Genomic DNA, 21,347 nt, shown 5'->3' with positions numbered 1-21,347 from the left:
ATATTATTAAGTGAAGTTGCTTGTTGATTTGTGACTATGTACTATGCTAATTTATATTTTAACTATTTTTTCACATATTCGATTATTTTCACCCAATCACATTGTGTTAATCTTACGTTGCCAATGAATTTCAACTTCAATCATCTCATCTAATTATTAAAAAGTAATAGTTCGTATATAACCAAATTTGCTTTACTCTTAAATACCTGTATACGTCCACAATATACTTTTTTAACTTTGTCATCATCAGCATCTATGAGTCAAACCAGTAAAAATACAAACGTCACTAAAGAATCTCGATTCACCAACCATAGGATTGTTAACTGCTTTTTCGGAGCTACTCTATGTAATGTTGAAATGGGTAAAATCAACTTTATTCAATTGTAAATACTAGCATAGAATTCCAAAAATACAAAATTGCACATTGCACAATCCAGTGAAGAATCTTAGGTGAAAGACCTCATGTATAATCGAAGGCCCTGGTGGAGAGGTGGCGATAACACACTCACTACTGGTCACTTAGCTCAACACCAGCAGTGAGTGTGTTAGTGTCAAAAGTATTCTCGATGGGAAGAACATCATTTTTACTTCGTATTTTAATCATTTTATAATTTTGTGTTTCAGTTTTCATTTTCTCGATAAAATTCCAAGGAGTAGACAGATTGAGGACTTGGAATCAACCAAAAAAGGGGCGATTCGTTGCGTGGGGTAGGTAGATTGAGACCACGGAATTGAATCACTTCTTACCTCTTACCTACCTTACCTTCTTACCTATCTACTTCTTCAAATAGCCCAAATATATTCTCATATTTTTGAACCGAAGATTTGTGAAAAATGGGTAATAGAAACGATTCAGAAAAATAGTTCAATCTTTTTTAATTTTTGAATCAAAAGTCATAATTTTCTTAATGACTAAATACACCACGCTTATAAACAAAATTGAAAGCACAGTGATAAATACAAGAACATCAATCAAATATCTCTGATACCACTTGAGATCCATGACACTTGGTCTCAGATGTTGCGCTCCTTTATGTCTGATAACATACTCAGTCCAAAAAACCGCTTCTTCTAATGGTGTCGCTATCCTGTCATGAAATATCTTCGATCTTTTCTTCGCGTTCATCCTGTAACTGGAAAAATGTTTTTAAAATTACTTTATTTAATAAATATGCTCTTTATTTCGGATTCTCTCTCATATTTCTCTGAAGTTTCATGAGTTATTCATTTGTTCATAAGAAGATTAAAATTAGTTCTTAATTTCCAGGAACAAGTGAAACATTAAGTGAATTAAATCTCACCCATAACACTAAAAGTTTTATAATTTACTAGGAATAAGCACTCACTTTGTATTGTTTATTAACTCATGAAGAGCTTCTTCAAATGCTTGCTCTGTAAAATCTTCAAAATTAAATCTAATAGCGAATCCCTTTCTTGCCGCATCTTCGATATTTCTCACTTGATCCCAAACTACTGGGATACCTAGTATGGGAACTCCACTGTAAATCGCTTCATAGGTTCCAAGAAGACCACCATGAGAAATGAATAATATTGTATTTGGATGGGCTGAAGATGATTTTCAATATAAGAATAATTTGAAAACAGTTTAGGATTGATATTCCCTCATAATAATTAAATTTAAACATGCTCTGTATAAAATGCAATAACTGGCTTAAAAAGTTCTGTTTTTCAATATAAAGCACCATTACCGAAGTAGTTTTATTTACGAAAAATTACCGTTTATATAAAAATTTTCGAAAGCTGAATTGTGCTAAAAATAGTTAGTAACACGTTTAAAAATCATTTAAATAGCTCTTATTCATTTGAATGGGACTGTTTTACTCTATAATTTTATTGAGGTGCTCATAACATTCACAAAAGAGCAATTAAATAGAGCTACTGTAGTACCACGTCTCTAAATAGTATACAACAAATTTCTTAGACCTTTTGATATGTTTATGTTTCTAAATCTTCTTAATTTTAGGTCTTTTCTGTTTCAAAACTTAGATTTTTTTAAATAAATTTTGAAAGATAGGTAAAACTGACGTTTCGACTAATTTTAATTCTTCATCAAAATATGATATTAACAATGACAATTTGGGTATTTATATTGATCAATAGATCACCTTCGTCATGAATGTCAAAATAAGAATACAATCAAATTAGAATTTTGTTCTAATAAGAAAAATTATGGTTTACATTCATAAGAACGAAAAAGCTATAAATGTTAAAAAAAACGACGGGTACAACTCCAGGAGTGCCGGCAGAAGTGAAAGCTTGAATATTAACGTTGTGCATTTTTGATATTTTGGAATGGTTAGGGAATAATTTTGCACGAATTGCTTTAATTTTATCTCTCGGTAAAATTAACTTCCATCCATAATTTCGACGACTTTTTCACCATCATTACTACCAGAACCATCATGGCTATCTCTAAAACTGATACGATCGGTTTATGATAGCTCAAGTAAGAAACGAGCAATTTTGTATCGAACCTAGTTTTGTATTTCGTTGTGCTAAGATTGCGATCAAGAAGTCTCGTATAGCTCGCAATGACTTATCTGGATAGATGTAAACAGCAACCATAATAATGAAACAAATAATATTACCAAAAAACATAAGATACATACGCTATCTACATAGGGCAAACATCTCGATATTTAGAAAATAGACTAAGAGGTCATCAATACGATAAAAAAAAATAGAACTGCATTAACGAACCATGAGATATCAAAAAAACATAAATTCAACTTTAAAGATTCAAAAATTCTTAAAACGGAATTTAATACACGAAAAAGGGAATTTTTAGAAATGGTTCAAATTAAAAAAAGGAAAAGCTATAAATGATAAAAAAAGATCTAAATCATTTAAGTGAAATTTATTGCTCTATTTTGTAAATTCTCATAAATTTAATATATTTGAGATGTGGAAACTAAGGAAAAATTAATTTTTCTTATTGGAACAAAGTTGATTTTATCCTTAATTAGATATTCATGATGAAGGTGATCTATAGATCAATATAAATATGCAAATTGTCAGTGTCAATATCATATTTTGATAAAGACGAAAAGTCAAAATTTATTTTTCTTTCAAAAACTACCAAAAAAAACTAATTTTAAAACTGAAGAGACCTAAAATCAAGAACATTTAGATAATTACTGAGTATTTGCTTATGAGTAAAAGATTATATTTTAGCACTTTTCTTTATCATTTGAGTGAAACAATTGCTGATTTAAAATCTGTTTAAGGTGCATGTTAGGTGAATAATATAATATTCGAGAACTTTGTAAATGGCGTCTGTAAAATAAATATTTATTGAAAAGTAACTTATTTCACCATCATGCAAAATTGTCAATAATATTTGTGGCTTTTTATAATGCATAAAAAGAAACTTGTACCCCGTTTAATAACTTTACATGAAACTACAGTCTATCACCATGATTCTAAATCAAAAAAAAATACTGAGGAATGATGTTTCCATTACTTTTTTAAAGCAGAGAATCACTGTAAGTATTCAGAATAACAGGGTGAAAAAAAGGCTTGCTTCACACAAACAAAAAACATGTTCCATCAAAATTAGCCCTTGTGACTTCTCACTGTTCTTTCACTTAGAAAAATTCGTGCGTTAATAACGATTTCTATCGTTAACTGTACTTTATCTTGAGTAATTGAAGACGATGATTTGGTTATTGAAACGTTAAACGTCGTTACTAATTTCGCCAGCTATTTTGAATAGAAATATTGAACATATATTTAATTTATCATGTCATAGCTAATATACCTCCTAGAATAATAAGTGATTTTATTTTTTATTATCATCATAGTTTATTGCAAAATCAGTTAATGAAGCATAATACAGTAGCTATTTGGTGTTGAATGCGCCTTTGATGTAACGGAACCTCTTAATCATCATGTTTGTATTGATATTCATGTTCAAATTACTACAGTCTGCTTTTCCACTTTGAAATTAGGTAGTAGAATGGAAATTTCACTATACTACATACGCAAAGAACAAGTAACATGTTTAGTATGAAGGTTATTCGGAAATTAAGGTCGGTTTATTTATAGAACATCACAGATTTAAAAAAAAACTATTTCTTAAACTCCTTACACCTATTTTTCCATATTGTTCCCTTTTCTCGCAACGTTCTAGAAGCTTCTGCTATAAGTCGTGAAAGTATGCTACCTGTGAAGACAGCCCAGTGTTGAACATCTTTTTCAGCTCGTCATCTGTGAAGACTCGCTTATCGTCGAGAATATATTAAGTAGCGAACTAAGTACAAACTACTCAGCGCCAAGTCTAAACTTTACTATGGCTAGTCAATCTGTTAACATCCAAAAGATCTAATCAGATTATGGGTGGTTATGCAGAGAACAAAACTGTATAGGTCAGGAGACCACATTTTACTTTCTGTACTGTACGTGTAAGTTTAGTTATGATAACGCAGTCAACAGATGCATTTATTGTTCATTGTATAAAGCATGTCTGCTTGCCCTTGATTCTGACTGGCGATTATAGTATATCATCTTTTCACCGATTGGCATTTACTCGTAGATTCTGGTTTCTATGAAAGCCAATAATTGATCACCTTCTTTATATCGACCTAAACCAGTATAAGACGTTTTTCTTAATTGCTGTTACTCTTTGTATTTGCTGGAACCATATTCGATCTGAGGGGTTCTGGAAACTTCTATATGTAAATATTTGAGAGAACGGTGAATTAGCAACAACGGCACTTCAAGCGGTTAGTATGCCATCTCTTGCATATATGCAAGTTGTTGCACAACATGGTTGTGCAATTTTCAGTTTCTGAAAATCTGGCTAATCAATTGGTCGATACTTTATACATTTTGAACTTCCCCCGAAATTCCATCATTTGAGTTGGAGTATCAAGTACTTTTCAACATTAAATAGTGTAGAGGCATTTGATGTTTTCAATATCTTTTTTATCAAATTAGATATCAAATAAGATGATGCTTTCGTATTTTGTATCTTATATAATCTAGAATTGATATTTGTCTCTTTCCCGATAACGAATCTAACATTATTTTTCAAGCAGTTTCCAATACCTCTAGCGGAGAATTGAATATTTTCAATGTCCATTTTTGTTTTTTATGAATTATGAAAATTATATGTCTTATTGAAGTAATATCCAATGGAATGCGATTTTTATCAAAGTACAAATAACTATCTAAAGAATTTGAAGAACTTCTGTTATCAAGTGAGCTGTGAAAAATAATATTATTCAATCATTTTCGAATAAATTTCTTTCAAATAAGTTCTCATTTTATGTTGAATATGGAATTAATGGAAAGTCCCTTTTTTCTGATTGTAGTCATCTTGAATTTTTCCGATTTTTTTCATAAAAAGACTCTGAGTTCCGTAATCAAACAATTCGGATGGTTTTCAAACTCACTGAATAGATTGTTACTCCGTGGAAATTCAACAGCTTCTCGTTAGCTCTCTTTATCTCTGTATTCTAAGTGACCGCAACACCAGTGTGATGACAATTCGTCATATTGAACTTCAAGAGAAATTTTCGGAAATGTTCCCATTATTAGATATAAAGATTAAATAATATTTTGGTAATGTTTTTCCATTCAAAATTGTGAAAATTTGGAAACTCGTTTAAGCAGACCGTATGACGATAATTGATTCAAGTATTTTTTGAAACTAGAAAATTATGATGTTAGCAAGAAATCACCTAATACAAGGTGTTACATTGAGAGAAAAATTTCAAGGAAAAGGAAGGAATTTATTCGAAAATGTTCGTTACATATTGAAATCCATTGCATAGGAATTTATTTATTGGAAGTAACCTAGTCCAAATGTTACACACACGGCATTCATTTAATCGAGCACTAAAATTACCCATGACGGATTAGTAGGTATTCTCCGTGATATCTACCATTTCGTGACATATATTTTTTTGTGCCAGAAAAGTCCGTTTGTATGAGTATATTTTAGATTTGACATAACCCAAAAGAAATAGTCCATTTGTGTTGAATTGGGAATGCGTGGATGCCAACTTATATCACCTCTTCATGGAGATGAACTCGTGGCAGAGATCTATTTTACGTCTGTGTAGCAACGACATCATGCTCGAACCAAGTTCTTGGGTTATTAACAACAGTTTTGCACATCGGGCACCAGAAAGTAGTCAAACAACTGCACATAACGCTCTGAAATCAGTGTAATTGTGCATTCCTGCCATCTTCAAAAAAGTATGTGCCTTCAAATCATTATGCTGACATCGCAGCCCATATAGCAACTTTAAGTGAATCTAGGGAATTCTGATATTAATGTTTTGAAATTTTAGACTCCAGTAGCGGCAATTTTACATGTTGGTGCTTTTATAAGATGAGCTTCAGCTGAAAACAAAGATGTTGGTAAACGTTGAAAAGCGCTAAATCATATGTTTTACCAAGTAAAGCCTCTGACCAGCATCTCGAGGCTCCAGTTGTTACACCAACTGAATTTTATAAGGATGCAGCTTCAGGATGCTGCTACACGATAAATTTTGTTCAAATTGTCCAGAATCGGCTATTGTGCCAGGGAATATCGATGCTGGGCGTGAACTGATTTTACAAGATCGCCATGTGACACACCGTGAGATTGAGGCATACTGTATAAGTTCCATAAAATTTGAAAATCGCTAAAAAAATAGCTTGCGTCGACTGGTGCAAAGAAATGCTGAGAAAATTCAATCGCGGTGCTTCCGAAAACGTCTTCAAGGTCATAACAGGCGACTACTCATGGATCTATGCATATGAACCCGAAACTAAACAATAATTGACTGTATCGGTCTTTCAATAAGAGCCAAATCCAATAAAATTTGTTTGCTCCCGAAACACTCGAGCAAATGGTCGCCTGTTTTTCCGGAATAACTGGACTGCCGCCAGGGAAACCAATCTTTCTCCACCACGAACTCTCACATATTAGTTCAAACAAATATTTTTGAACGGTCAAAACATCGAATTGATGGGTTATTTGCCACCCAATGATTTCTTCTTTTTTCTGTTCTTCTACACCAGAAGAAGCAGTTGATGCGTTCTAATCACATATTTGCTTTTATTTAAAAATAAAAATATATTATAAACAAAATATGTGCAGTTCACAAAAGATGGAAAACATTAATTGCTCTATTAATATATTTGTATGAAATTTCAATTATTTTACTAAAACAACTTCTGATGTCATATCTTGTCGACTACAACCACTATCCTGTCCTCCTTTTTCACTTTGAAACTTAATAAATGTAGAATTTGAAAAAAAAGTTCAATTCCTCCCACTAAAATTAAATAGATGAATATTTTGGAAAATCATTCTATCGGCAGCGCATTGGTTAAAGCAGAAATATTAAGAAGAATATACGTTAGTACATGAGGCATGAAAGGCGAGGTAGATTATGTGCGGTTGTGTTGTGAATTTTGTATAAACAAGAATTTGGATTGAATTAGATTACGAAATTGTTGAAAATGGTGAATTCCTAATGATTCTCACATTACATTCTGGATTGTTTTCTATATGAAAAAGTTATGTAGGAAAATGTATACTTTTTTGTTTTAAAAATACCTGATTGGAAAAATTATTTCCATCATTCACATTTCTTTTCTACGAATACATAAATGTTCATACCTAAAATATCTTTTTGAGGCACCCATTTCTTAAGCATGATGTTATCAGATTCCTCCAACATTTTATCGTCAACAGACCATATCACTTTCTGTTTCAATTTAGAAAAAATTCTCAAGAAAGCCTCCTTGTTCTGCGCACTAAAAAGATCACCACTTAAAATAGATCCCATTGAAAATAGAATAACGCCATCTTTAGCGTCATTCATAAATTTTTCTATATCTTCTGGTAAAGGGTCCGGAGAAGAAACGTGGTGTCCTCCAATTTCTTTGGCATTTGGTGGTAACGGTATTGGATCATTCAAACTGGGATTCGATGACACAAAGTGTAAATCTACATTGTATATGTCGGTATACAAATCCGGCATACCTGAAAATCATTGAATTCAATCATTCTCACATATTATCAATATTTTAACTATATGGAAATATATGACTTAAGCAGGCCACATACTATCTTGAAGTCTTATACTTCTTCTGATTATTTTCTCAGCTATTTCATAGAAATGAATAAAATACCTGGAAAACTTCAATTTTTAAATAATTTGAGTATGTCAGTATCATAGACGAGAGACGTCATACAACAGTATTCCCATTTCAGTGAATAGTACGTTTCAAGATGTGTTTTAAACTCCTGAAGAAGCTACGAAAGTGGGTTATCGTTTTTGTCGCATCAATATTAACCTCCTCTTTGCCAACGGACCGGTGTCCTTAGCATAGTTTGGGACAGATTCAAAAATTGTAGAGAGCTATACAGATAAAGGCTTCTCAATCCTTCAACATAGTACTTTTTACTGATCTTTTGGCCAACCATTACCTCCTCCTTCTTCCGATTTGGTCTTGGTGATTCAGAATTTTTCACAAGGTGGGCCATTACTCTCGCACTTTTCAAAACTCAATGAGAAAAAACACATTGTTTTTAACTAATGTGTATTTAGAATAAAAACGTTTCTAAACGAATGTTTTCCTTCAATTGGAGGACCGTTCATGGTTTATTCATATTGACTCGACTTTTTAAGAAGACCTTATAAGAAGATATAAATTGTAAATAAATCTGGGCTGAGCAGAGGCCATTAAATATATCTTCCATCCGAGATCAATATCATTGATCAATTGAGAACATTTCTTCGACCACGTCCTTTGATTCATGGCAAGTAAATTGAGCTTCACGGAACTGTTGGTGATATTTTCATTCAATGCCCTTTGTACTTCTACAAACAATGTAAATGTTAATTTTGGTATAGTAGTAGTAATAGATAGTGTAGTCAGTATGCTTATTTTCCTGGTTCTTCACAGTGCATACATTCAGTGAAAGAGATCTTTCTTTAACTAGCCCTCTATCTTAAGTCTCATTAGGATTGTGTGAATCATGTCATCCTCAGTTCATAATTGAACAATCTTGATGTAGAAATCTGGAGATTAGAAAACCCTTACACGGTACAAACGTGCAACAAAATTAATTCCAGAACTGAATATCACTTGTGCGACTTCTGGTTAGTGTATATAAGCCTTTATGTTTTGGTGAAATGGATTTAATGCAGTTCTTGATTATCCTAAAGGTGAGGCATGTTTTTCCGTAGCTTCTACTGTTAGCATATCTTAAGCCGTGTGATATCTACCTTCAGTTCATAAAAATAGTGTGTCTGTTTGATTATTCCAGATTGATAATCCGGATTGAACTATCTATTGAAGCAATCACACGACACACAATACTAGTATTCGCTATTGATTGTCTTTTCGTTTTGGATATAGTCGATCAACAAAATTCCATACGCATCTCAAAATACTGAACCAATAACCTTCCCATATAACTGATGTGCTTTTAGACGCTTCGGAGGTGGTTCATTGGCTGTAGTCCACTCAGATGATAACCGTTTTGATTCCCGAGGGAAATAGAGGATCCATTGTTACATATGGTTGCAAAAAACTTATTTTTTATGTGTAAACATGGCCAAACCCTACTCTGAATCATTAACAAGTTGTTGTTTTTGATCGACTGTGAGTAAACGCGGCACCCACTTTGACAAAAGCTTTCTTTCTTCCCATGGTCCAATGTTCATACATAATTGTGAATACATTACCTTCTGATGTCTTTACGGTTCCAGCTATGCCACGAAATTTCAATTTACGATTTGATTCCACTCATTTGTGGACTTTTTCGATGTTTTCTCGATCAACCACATCAATTGTAGGACCAAAACGTTCACCATCATCGGTGTCTGTACGACCAAGTTTAAATTGAGCAGACAAATTGTTGGTCTCGATAGGGTAGAGTCCGGATAACACTTTTGTAGCTATTGTTGATCTTGTATAGTATTTTTCTTTATCGAGAAGCAATAATAAGTTAACAGAAATTGTTTTGAAAATAACAAAGTAGCTTCACTTAAATGGCTGTCACTCTTTTCTGACTAATCGAAATGTCAAGAAATTCTACACATAAGCTTTTGAAAGTTGGTACTTCATAAACGTCATATGGATTGGACAATGGCAGCGCCATCTGTATGTCAGCCACACAACTTTTTGAGTGATATTATATGTTCGATACATCATCAATAATAGTTCGTTGTGAGAAATAGTATGAAACGTAAAATGTAATTTACCTGGAAATAACTCTTCTTTAATACCAGTTTGAGAAGGTATTTGCTTTAGTTGTAGAAGCATATATGTGACGATTTGTCGATATGTATTTTGTAATCTCTCCCAAAAACTCAAGTGCGAATCATAAGGTGCAATAACGTCAGGAACGTAAGCTATCGAAGATGGGTTTCCAATGAAATACTCGTTAAAAATAGGTGAAGTAAACGGTACTTGTGCTATTAAGGAGCAGTTGAATCTATATCGCAAAACGCTGATGGCATCGTTGTTCACATTTTCCATTATTAAAACATCGAAAGTTGCATTAGAATTTATTAGCTCTTGAACCTCTCTATTTTTAAGTGTGTTTGAAGACAGCAGAACACCTATATCTATTGACCAAGATATTATTCCAAAATAGGTATACTTCGAAGAATCCAAAAACTCATCTTGGAATTTTTCTGAAAAATATGAAATAAAGGAATAATAGCAGCCACACTTATGTATCGTTACTATCTAAATTTTTAGTGTGAATAAATTCTTCAGCAGATTATTTATAACGAACGGGACAGAATTGTTAACTTTGACAAGTAGTCACAATTCGATTGTCTAATTTCATTACTATGATATACTTTTCTTCTCACAGTATAAGTTATTTTTTCCTCAAGCGTATAATAATACCTATATTATTTTCAGCAACACAGATTGTAGTGATAATCTTTTCTTTTACTAGTAAAATAATAAATGAATGAATTATTCTACTAGTAACAAAATAATGAGAAACAATAGCAACATCTTGTTGCATTGTAACCAACAGTCATTTAATTTTCATTCAATTTGATGTTTGTCAGTTTTGGAAAGTATAGTGTAGGAATGTCTCAACAAAAAACATTTCAATGCACATCTCCGCTTGAGGAAAAATAGTATATGTCACTTGGAGCAGAAGACCCATTATATGTTTCAACCAGTACAGCACAAGAATCTGGGCTCAACAAAAATGATAGCCTTCTACTCCTAGTGACATAATGTACTATTAAACTTTCGTATTATAATGCATATAGTTGATTCATGGGACAACATAACCTGATTTATAGAATATTGTTTGTTTCGAACATAAATTTTTCCATTATTACCTCGATAACCTACGAATCGGTATCAAAATTTGAAAACGCTTCAACTAAATTCTACTATATCAAATAACAGTCTCGTGACATGTTTTTGCGAAATTTTAACATGCCATTCAGCTTGTTACGTTTTTCTTCAAACATTATAAATATTACTTTGTTCACGTATTGTCGCAAAGCAGTCACTTCTAATTTATTTATTCTAAAATTAGAGTTTTTGTAGAAATTAATTTGTTATCGACCTCCTACTCCATTCGAGAAATTCAATAAAACCTCGGAATGTATTCGAATTTTTCCCCCACCTATACTTTGCATCGAAGTAAATTTTAGTGAATTTCTGGTGATTTTATTCTCTATATTCGCTGGTAAATTTTTTTTTGCTTCTTTTTATTGTGCTCACAAAAATTCCAGTTATCTTCGAGTGGATTTCATTTTGTTTTGAGCAAATTTTGTATGATAGTTTTTAGTATTTTCTATTTATTTGGAGAATAGAACAGAATCCTGTTTGGTTATATTTTAAAAAAAATAAATTCAGTTTTCTTATATTTTAGGGTATGAGCTCCTTTAATTCTTTCTACTCATTCCTTCTTCAGTAATTTCCATCTATGGTTTCGTTTCCTTCCTCATTTTTTTCCAGCAGTTATACAGCTGCCAGACTGGAGTTTCAACCACACCTAAAGAACTCAACACCACAAAAAACAAATTCAACTCAACTCCAACACCCGGGAATCAAGTGGAGCACTGCAACCATCCCGTATTTCCATAGATAAGTCCCAGTCTTATCTTTACTATATATATAATAAAGTTGTTTTCAATTCATACTGATTTATTCGTTGTGCTCTTTTAGATACGCAGTTAATGCAAATTTATCATTTTTGCAATAAATTTAATTCTTGCTGAAATTTTTTTACTGCTCTTAGCAATAACTATTATTAATTTGGATGAACGGGTCCTTGAATTGTTTTAGTTAGTTTAATTTATATTTTTAATATAATTAGTAAGGTGTTTTCAGCTCTTTCGCTTTCTTTTATTTATTTTTAACGTCGTTCGTTAAGAAGCTGATACCTTCCAATTTAATATTAATTGTTCACCCCTTCTGAGTACCAGTTATTTATACATATAGAAGAATATCCTGCTCGGGAATATGAGGTTATAAATAGGTGCCTAAATTAGGGTATTCAAACTCCCTGGATATTTTTCTGACATTTTCTACCGATTTATTTACAGTAAATCTTAGGATTTGGGTTGGTTGTAGATTTAACTAAGTTTTATAATCAATAAATTCTGGGAACACCAATATAAATTCATTATTATTTATTGGTTTCAAATAAACAAATATTATCTGATTCTTATAAATCAAAATTCATAAAAGTGAGTAAGACTTTTCTAAAATAACTAAAATGTTTAATACTTTGTAAACTATATTTGAAAATTTGTACATTTGTACAAACTAATCGAAAATTGCTGTTTAGTTCTGGGATCTCATATAAGAAAATCTTCTAAAACTAAAAAAGAAGTCAAAAAAAAGTTTCCACTATAAGCAGATGAAACTTACTAACAATCGTACTAAACAAGTAGAGGATTCAATAGATTGTTGTGTGATTGAATTTTGCCGCATTCAGAAGTGAAACGTATACATATAAGAGGGATTATATACTATTCGAACGATGTGTATATCCCCGTATAATCTGCAGATTTGATTATTTTGGATTTATCGATATTAGGATGATAGCAGTAGTAAAATATCACATTTTTGTGTATTGTTTGTGAAATATGGTTTATTTGGAAATGGATGTTTGCCAAGTTTCATAACAGAGGTTTGTATACATGTTTGTGAAACAGATAAAAGGGAATATATTAATACTGATTCTAATATTTCATCTGAAGAGCTCAACGGACCATGAAAATTATCAGGTTTCCAGCAAAAAACTGATACACCACAAATTAATTTTAAAGGAATCTCGAGGATGTATGGAATGGATTAAGGATAGGTTGTCCTGTAAAAATTAGCCGCAATTACCTGTAATTTATTTTAATGTCATTAATATACTAATATGACTTGCAGCTATAAGTTTTTTCAGTAAATATTACAGCATTTGAAAGAAAATTATGTCACAAATCAAAATAAAAATGGTTGCTAACTCTCAGTTGGCCGCAGCATTAGGGTTGCCAAGTGTAAACAGGTATATTATTGTTAATTAACTGCACTAATTTTTTTGTGCCTCAAGTTATCTTCCCTATATTTTATTAGGTCATTCACTATTTAGTCTGACTCTCCTATTTTGTTGTGTTCCAATTTGTTAATTATGTCATTATATTCCACTTTTTTTCCATATCCCAGTACTCTACCATTATCACTCGAATCATCTTCATCTGTCGTCAAGAATTTTTGAAATGATGACTAAATTCATCTTCTTCAATATTTGTGTAGTTCATTTTCTATACCGTTTTTTTATTTATATATTTGTAATTTTACAATATTTCCATTATGATTTTCCAAAGAGTCCTCACTATCATTCAGCCATTCTATCATATTATTTTTTATTATCATTGTGGTTTCTTTACTCATTTTTTTGTATCTTTTGTACCAATAACTTTCTGTGCTGCAGTTAATACACTTTTCTCAATTGCTTCCCATTGATCATCAATATTCTATTTTTCTTTCATCTTTCTTAGCTGCTTTTTTTCTCTCTCTGTATTAGTCCTTCTTGTTTTCAGTTTCTGCACATTCTATTATCTGCTTTTTATCGTCCTGCTCACTATATTCACCATTCTTAGTTTTACTTCGATTATTATTAAAATATGATCACTCTCAACACTTGTTACTCTGTATGATTTTCCATCTTTTTCCCACGTTTTATTTCTTACTAAGACTTGATCCATCTGATTCCATTGTGAAGCTTAAGACTCATCCTATATATAAACTATCAAACTCTTACCGTTTTCATAAGAAAAATAAAACAGAATAATATACCTCGACGTCAATAATATCCAAAATTGTTCAACAATGGACTAAAGTTTATAATAAAAAATATGTAACTCACTCATAAAGTCCGTCATATCATCTGCTACAGATATCTCGCGTAAGTTTTCCATTGGAGTTTGTAGTACATAACAACTAACCAAAGTCACATTATGACCTTTCTGCAGTAATGCCTCAACAAGTTTAAACCCCAACGTATAATGGCTATAAGCACAAAAAGGAAACACGGCCAATATGTTATACCCATATAAAATGGGTAAACTCGCTGATAGTAATAATAATAACTTCATTTTATAATGCAGCCATCAACAATTTACAAGATTGATTTTTGTCTGAATATCTTTAAGCTTCGATTAATTTAAATAAGTGACCTATGGTGTGATTAGAGATGATTTGCGTATATTTTTTCAGTTTTTAATAACATATACCATTCAAACACTCTGTGTTTGGTTATAAAGTAGCAACAAAGCAAGTGTGACATTGTATTATTATTATTTTAATCTATTTTACTCTATGAATATTCTAAGGAATTTTTCTTCTTCAGCTCAAAATCATCTTATATTACTCTTCTTACAAGTTCTACACGTATAAATTTCTATAATTTTTCTGCTTTCCTTTCTGTATAATAAAGTAAGATCATATTATGTGTTAGTATCGGTTACGTCTTAAGCAAGCCTAACAAATTCTTATTTTTCTACTAACGCTCATTTATTTTTTGCTCCAAATCGTATGTCAAGTATCCCATTTTTATGTCGCCTTTGTTGTATGTGCTATAACTTCTACCTTTATAATAGTTTTCTTTGTCTCCATATATTTGAATGACATAACTAATTCCAAATTAAGTATCTTCAAACTGTTTCTGGCAAAAGATCCATTTTTCATAATAATTTTCATAATCTCAAATCCCCTTAGTCAACTAACCTCAAAAATACCATATTTCTTCACTATTGATACCTTAAAACTTTGCGGTTGGTTAAGTGAGTAAATTTGATTATGCTCATACAATCTTTAAATTCTATCAAATTGTTTCAACTACATTGAAACCTTTTCCAACAAGGTAATAATGGAAAAGCGACAAAGTTGATGAAAAATTCCTCTTGGCTTCTTGCGTAGTTACGACATTCCACAAATTCATAATTTATGAAGGAATCTGTAAATTTAATAGATTCTTAAACCTATCAGTGAAAATCTTAAAAAAACGTATACATAAAGGTCGATATTATTGATTTTGTTTTGATCGAGTTAATATCGTTATGCTAAAATTGCAATCCAGCATTATTAAACACATCAAGGACATGGATTAAGTCAGAAATATTTTGAAATTGTTCACGTTTTCTTTGAGGTTCGAATTTTTTAAAGAAACTTCAACTTCAAAGGGAAGCGAGAGCCATACTAAGCAAACGTTTCTAGATATCGATATTAAGTGTGCTGAAATAACCAAATAGAGACTCCGTCAAACCTCTGTTATAGTTTTTATAGCTTATTGTGAGAGCTTGTACATAAATCATAAATGAGAATTTCTTTTTAACTTTATCTGTAAGTAAGAGATGTGTACCTCAGACAGTGGCTGTTTCAATTGAGCTATTGAATAATAGATGGTGCAGCATCAATCGAATCAATAATACTCTTACATGCTATATCTTTGACCTATTTGAGCCAATTATCGAGACATTTTTTCCATTTCCAAACTGTGAATTGAACGCATCTACCAGTTCTACAGTTGTTGAAAAAAGTTGACCTCACAATTTATTTTTGATCTGCGGGAATAATAAAAAATCATTGAATGCTAAACAAATAATGTGGATAACCCATCATTGACTTTTATTTTAACTGTTGCGATTGGTTTCCCTGATTTTTTCGCACACTTCTGGCGAACAATTGCTGGTATACCATTCAGAATTGTCATTCTAGGTTGCTCTGATGGAACGGTAGCGACATGTCTAGTTATTCCGAAAAAATAGGTGACCACTTGCTTAGAACTGCTTCGGGCGGAAAAACTTCTGTTGGATTTGCTACAACAGCCGATTTTGGACGACGACGAGTTGTTTTAATCCACGTTAAAAGTCCTAATAAATCATCGCAAGAAAATTTTGGTGACTTAATTCCATTTTTTGGCTAAGATCATCTATATCTCATAACTTCAGTGTTGCCATATATCAAAACTCTAGCAGGAACCTTCGTAACAGATGAGCCCTTCTTCGATTGTAGACTCATACGACTGAAGGGTCCATTTATTTATCTGTAAAACAATCTGTATTCATATCTGAATAATATTATCACTCGAAGGATTCATCTTATACAATCATATGCAGACTAGTACCATGCATTTCTGAGGATCTCCACGATGTTGTTATCCTCGACTTCACTATATCGTATAGCCAAATTTCGGATAGACCAAACTGTGTTGTCTGCATTTTGTCGTGTCTGTCAGTCATATTTAAGCATGGAGTCATATTCGTCAGAATAGTATAAGTGGAAACGGCATCTAAGGCATTGAGTGTTAGCTATTCACCGACGCTAGAGGTATTGAAGGATTCTCTATATAATTCAAAAGCTCCCGTAAGGATTTTCTGACAGGATAACTCGTTATTATGAGCACATGAATAATAGTATAACAATATTTTTCATATAAAAGACGTTATATTCTGGTGAGAGCAGATTCTCACTAAACAAATATAGAAAATTCTTACTGAGAACAGTATTCTAAAAGTTTTTGAGCCAAAATTATTCAAAATGATTTGATTATACATCTAGCAAATTGAGTAATTTTGCAAATAGTGAAAACAGAGGTGGGGATTGATAGAAATGTGACCTAAACTTATTAATTTCATTTCATAGATTCACTTCTGTTGTAACCATCGATATATTGAATTGATAAGACATTAAATTTCCAGATTAGGATGTTACCAAAGCGTGACAGGAAAACATATTTCATAGCATTAATAATTTTGATAAGTAATTACAGAAATTTTTTCATTTCTCTGGAATACTGAAATAATCCTGAGGGTAAAACATTTTTTTAATAACCAAAATAATTCTCAACCTACATATCCAAATCATGTACCTACAACATTGGGGATTATACTAATAATTTCAATTATTTATTACTTTGATTCTCATAATTATGTACAGTAAAGAAAAAAATGAATTCATTCTACTCAGCTTATTCACGTTGTATATTTAATCTCGATTCCAATCTGCGATAAGCTTCCTCTCTCTAAGAGGTTAATATTTTTATTTCATAACAAAAATCGTACCTGGTAAATATACTCGAATATCTTTTGTTGAGTAAACTCCAACTCGATATATTCTGGAGGAGATATCCTTTTATCTATCACCTTCATATCCTGAACTCAAGGTTCATGAAAATGATTATTTATTATCATGTGGTTATGATGTTAATTAATCATAATTGCATATAGAATTATTACATGTTTTTCATATATTTTCGAATAATAGCCAATTAATTTTATTTTAAAAATATCTAAAAATATTATGAATATCTTTTAAATGACTGTTTTGACGAATATATTCTAAACTCAAAATACCTGCATTCAAACGATAATGAGTTAAAGGTTAAATTATAGATAAAAAAGGAGAACAATATTTACAGAATTATATCAGTGACAAGAACATAGGGAAATAATGAAATTTCTGATGGATTCGAAAGGTAAAAATGTTGGGTTGAATGAACAATATACAAAAGAAATACCAGAAGACAAATAGTCGTGATTAGGTGACACATGGTAAGAACGAGAGGGAGTGTATTACTCAAAGACATTAATTTTTTAGACGGCAACATATATGATAGATGCAGTTTGTGAGGAGACATTAAGGAATAAGTCAAAAGTAACAGCCACTAAAAGATCTCCTGGCGAATAGGAACGAACAGGAATAAATAACAAAACAAAAATCAAAAAACACTGTCTGTAGCTTCAACTTCAATTGCGCAGAATTTAAATATTAGCTTTTTATAAAATAATATCTCTAGGTTTGACTAGAAGATCTTGAAATTCTATGTACAGAAAAGGATTTCCATATAGATTTACATATCTGATGAATTTACTTAGTTGGCTCGTATCAGTACAATATCAAAACCCACACTTTTCAGCGAAGCTCTAAGAAATGATGTAAAGAAAACTTAACATCACACAGGTTTAAATAACTACAGTTTTAAAAATTATTGTAGATTTACTGGAATCATACAATTCTCACAGGCAAAGAACAAATATTGCTAACAATACTAAATTAGCAGGATTTGGGATATAGATTTGAAATATGAATATAAAAAGTCACAATAAATAATGTCGTTGTTTTTCATCCAGCGGCCATATTAGTGTTGTTGAGGTCATGGTTCTGGATTACCCTATTGCAACAATGCATTATTATGTTAAATGGAATTTTACAAATTACGGCTTCTTCAAATTTCAAAAATTCATTTCTATACTGTATATTGTTCAGTACCTACCTAAAGTTGAAATACAATTTAAAGAATCTAGAAAATCTAGGTTCTAATTTTTAGATTTTCCAGCTTTACAATGGATTAGGTACTAAATTATAGGTAATACTCTTAATGAGTCCGTCACGAGTTGTATTATGTAATCGGATACCTTTTCGTTTACCTGAAATATCTCTATACTGAGTTGGCGTATCCTTATCGCAACGGATTAAAAATCGTCATGAGTTATAGCGCACTTAAATGAAAAACTATCATATCTAAAGCAAAATCTATGAACGAGAGGGTCATAAAAGTTGAAATATATGAAGAAATGGAGAACTGAAGGGGATAATAGCAAAAGGTGCTACTCTCAGTTAATGCCATAAGTGGTAACAAGAATGAACAGGAGTATCAGAAAAAATTTTCTCATTCGAGAATTCACAGCATAGATTTGTCCAAAAATAATGGACAAATGGACCATATTCATAAACAATAGAAAACAATGAGGGATGAGAAGATTTGAAACAAGTGATTTCCACAATTAATCGATATATAAATATAATTCTTCTTCAAGTACCATACACTTTGGAGCGTGTAGGTATTCTCTTGTCCAAAACATCTAATCTATTATCTGAAGGCACATCTCTTCTGCACGACGAAGAATTTTTGAGCTACGAAAACACAGCGACAATGGGATCTAGAATGCAGGAGAAGAAATTAGTTGAAAGAAGTAGAGAAGTTGAGTAGAGTGTGAATCAAGCGTTGAAAAGGATAAAACAAGGACAAGGAGGGAAAAAGGGAGATTGATGCACTTTGTTAAAATATTATATTTACTCTTCATTTTTGACCTTTTTAGGTTTAGAAGTTGAAATATACGGCAAAGGTATGATCATTATTATATTAATATTTCACTTACTGCCCCGTGTGTTAATAGTGAATATAACTATATACACTACATCAGCCACCATTTCCTGGGAATTAATCTGTTCTAATACTTAATCGACATGGGCATAAAAATTTGGTATATACTTCTCATATTTCTGTTTCATCGTTTTTCATCGCATATGAAGACTCACATTGACTTTTTTCGTATACAAACATCAAAAAATATTTTCAAAAAGTAATCACAATATCAAAAATGTTTGAATGAGGAAGGTAGCTATTGAATAAACAGCAAATAAGTCATTCAAATCTCAAATATATCTAGGAAATAGAAAAATACTTGTGGTTAACGTTTTCTCTGAACTTTTGAAAATTGATTTTGAATAATTCAAGTGCCGAGACTTCAGTTTCACATTATTAACGATATGCACGTAAAACTACTAACAACATTTATGAACAGATGCAACACTATTTCGAAAACAGAAAATTCCTAATGGAGGCAACTCAGCTACAACTATTGAATAATAGAAATCAAATATGTACAGCCCAGCATTTGTTAAGTAAAAGGCAAAATCATTTTTTTTATTCTTTTCTGTAGAATAATACAAACGTCATGAAAATTAACCTTATTGAAGAAAGTTTTTGAAATAACCAGGATTTTTCTGTGAATCAATTAGTTTATGAGTAATTTACAACTTCGGAAAGAGCTTTTTTAAGCATAGTAATACGAAAGTGTCTCTCATGATACAAAATTTATGTGTTACTCATCACTTTCCTTTTTTTCCGTTTTATATTTTGAAATTAACATTATTGCCTCAAGGGAGTAATTTAAATATAGTTAAATATTGCGAAAAATAAAAAAATACGTTTTGTTTTTGGAAAATTACGTTATTTCTCTTTCTTCGCCTGGAGTGCTAATTGTTCATCAAACAAAGTGAATTATTTTAAACTGTGTAAAAATTTTCGGTATTGAGAATTTAAAACAGATTAAATTAACGATTTTCAAGTTATGTTGATAACTGATGAAAAGCAAACACTCATAATCATTCATAACTACAAAATAAAATTTTTTAGAAGATCTCGAGTAAAGGTTTTGACCCCACCCCAATGTATCAACATCACGGTCAATTTGATTTATTTTTCACTTCGTGAAATTGCAAATATATAAATCATCCATCGTTATAACGAATTTTTGTTCGTAATGGCTTCGGCATAATTTATTAGCTTATTTCTGTTATTGTTGTATACAGTTGTGTCCAGGAGAATTCGGTGCATGAGTAGCGAAAACTATTCCACATTAATTTTTTCATGGGATCCTCTTCAAATTGCTCATAGAATGATATAAATGCATGGTGCAATGGGACAACCCCATGCAACAATGCTTAAACCGAAATTGTTTAAACAAATACAAAGAATTGTTATTTTTCAACCGGAATTTTTTTTATCGAATTACAAATAATAAATGTATTATGACGTTTCACGATAAAGTCGATATTTTTAGAGATACGAATTTTGAAGTTTCGAAAAATCTCTAATTTGTGTACTTTTTACCCATTACACCTGTATAAGTATACAAGTATAAGTTGCTTACCTTTAAGTATCGCCTTGTCACTGACTCATGCACTACATCGGCTTGTCTGTACCCTGAATCATTATTTCTAATTTATCTTAAAAACTATTATCTTTATCAAGATTGTTGAAAAGAGCTATA

At 31.4% G+C, this 21,347-nt stretch overlaps 1 protein-coding gene across 1 annotated transcript; it reads right to left on the bottom strand.

Moving 5' to 3' along the window:
• Positions 1-865: 865 nt before the first annotated feature.
• LOC130449853 (UDP-glycosyltransferase UGT5-like) lies at positions 866-16,751 on the bottom strand. Its single transcript, XM_056787894.1, has 5 exons — positions 16,637-16,751; positions 10,236-10,670; positions 7,640-8,005; positions 1,347-1,566; positions 866-1,133 (listed from the first exon to the last, which is right to left on the bottom strand). Exons 1-5 carry the CDS (start codon positions 16,749-16,751, stop codon positions 866-868), a joined length of 1,404 nt encoding a protein of 467 aa, XP_056643872.1.
• Positions 16,752-21,347: the final 4,596 nt, after the last annotated feature.

This window comes from Diorhabda sublineata, chromosome 10 (genome assembly GCF_026230105.1).
Source record: "Diorhabda sublineata isolate icDioSubl1.1 chromosome 10, icDioSubl1.1, whole genome shotgun sequence".
Taxonomy (NCBI): Eukaryota; Metazoa; Arthropoda; class Insecta; order Coleoptera; family Chrysomelidae; genus Diorhabda; species Diorhabda sublineata.
Note: the sequence above shows the minus strand (reverse complement) of the source record. Positions and strands in the feature narration are given on the sequence as shown.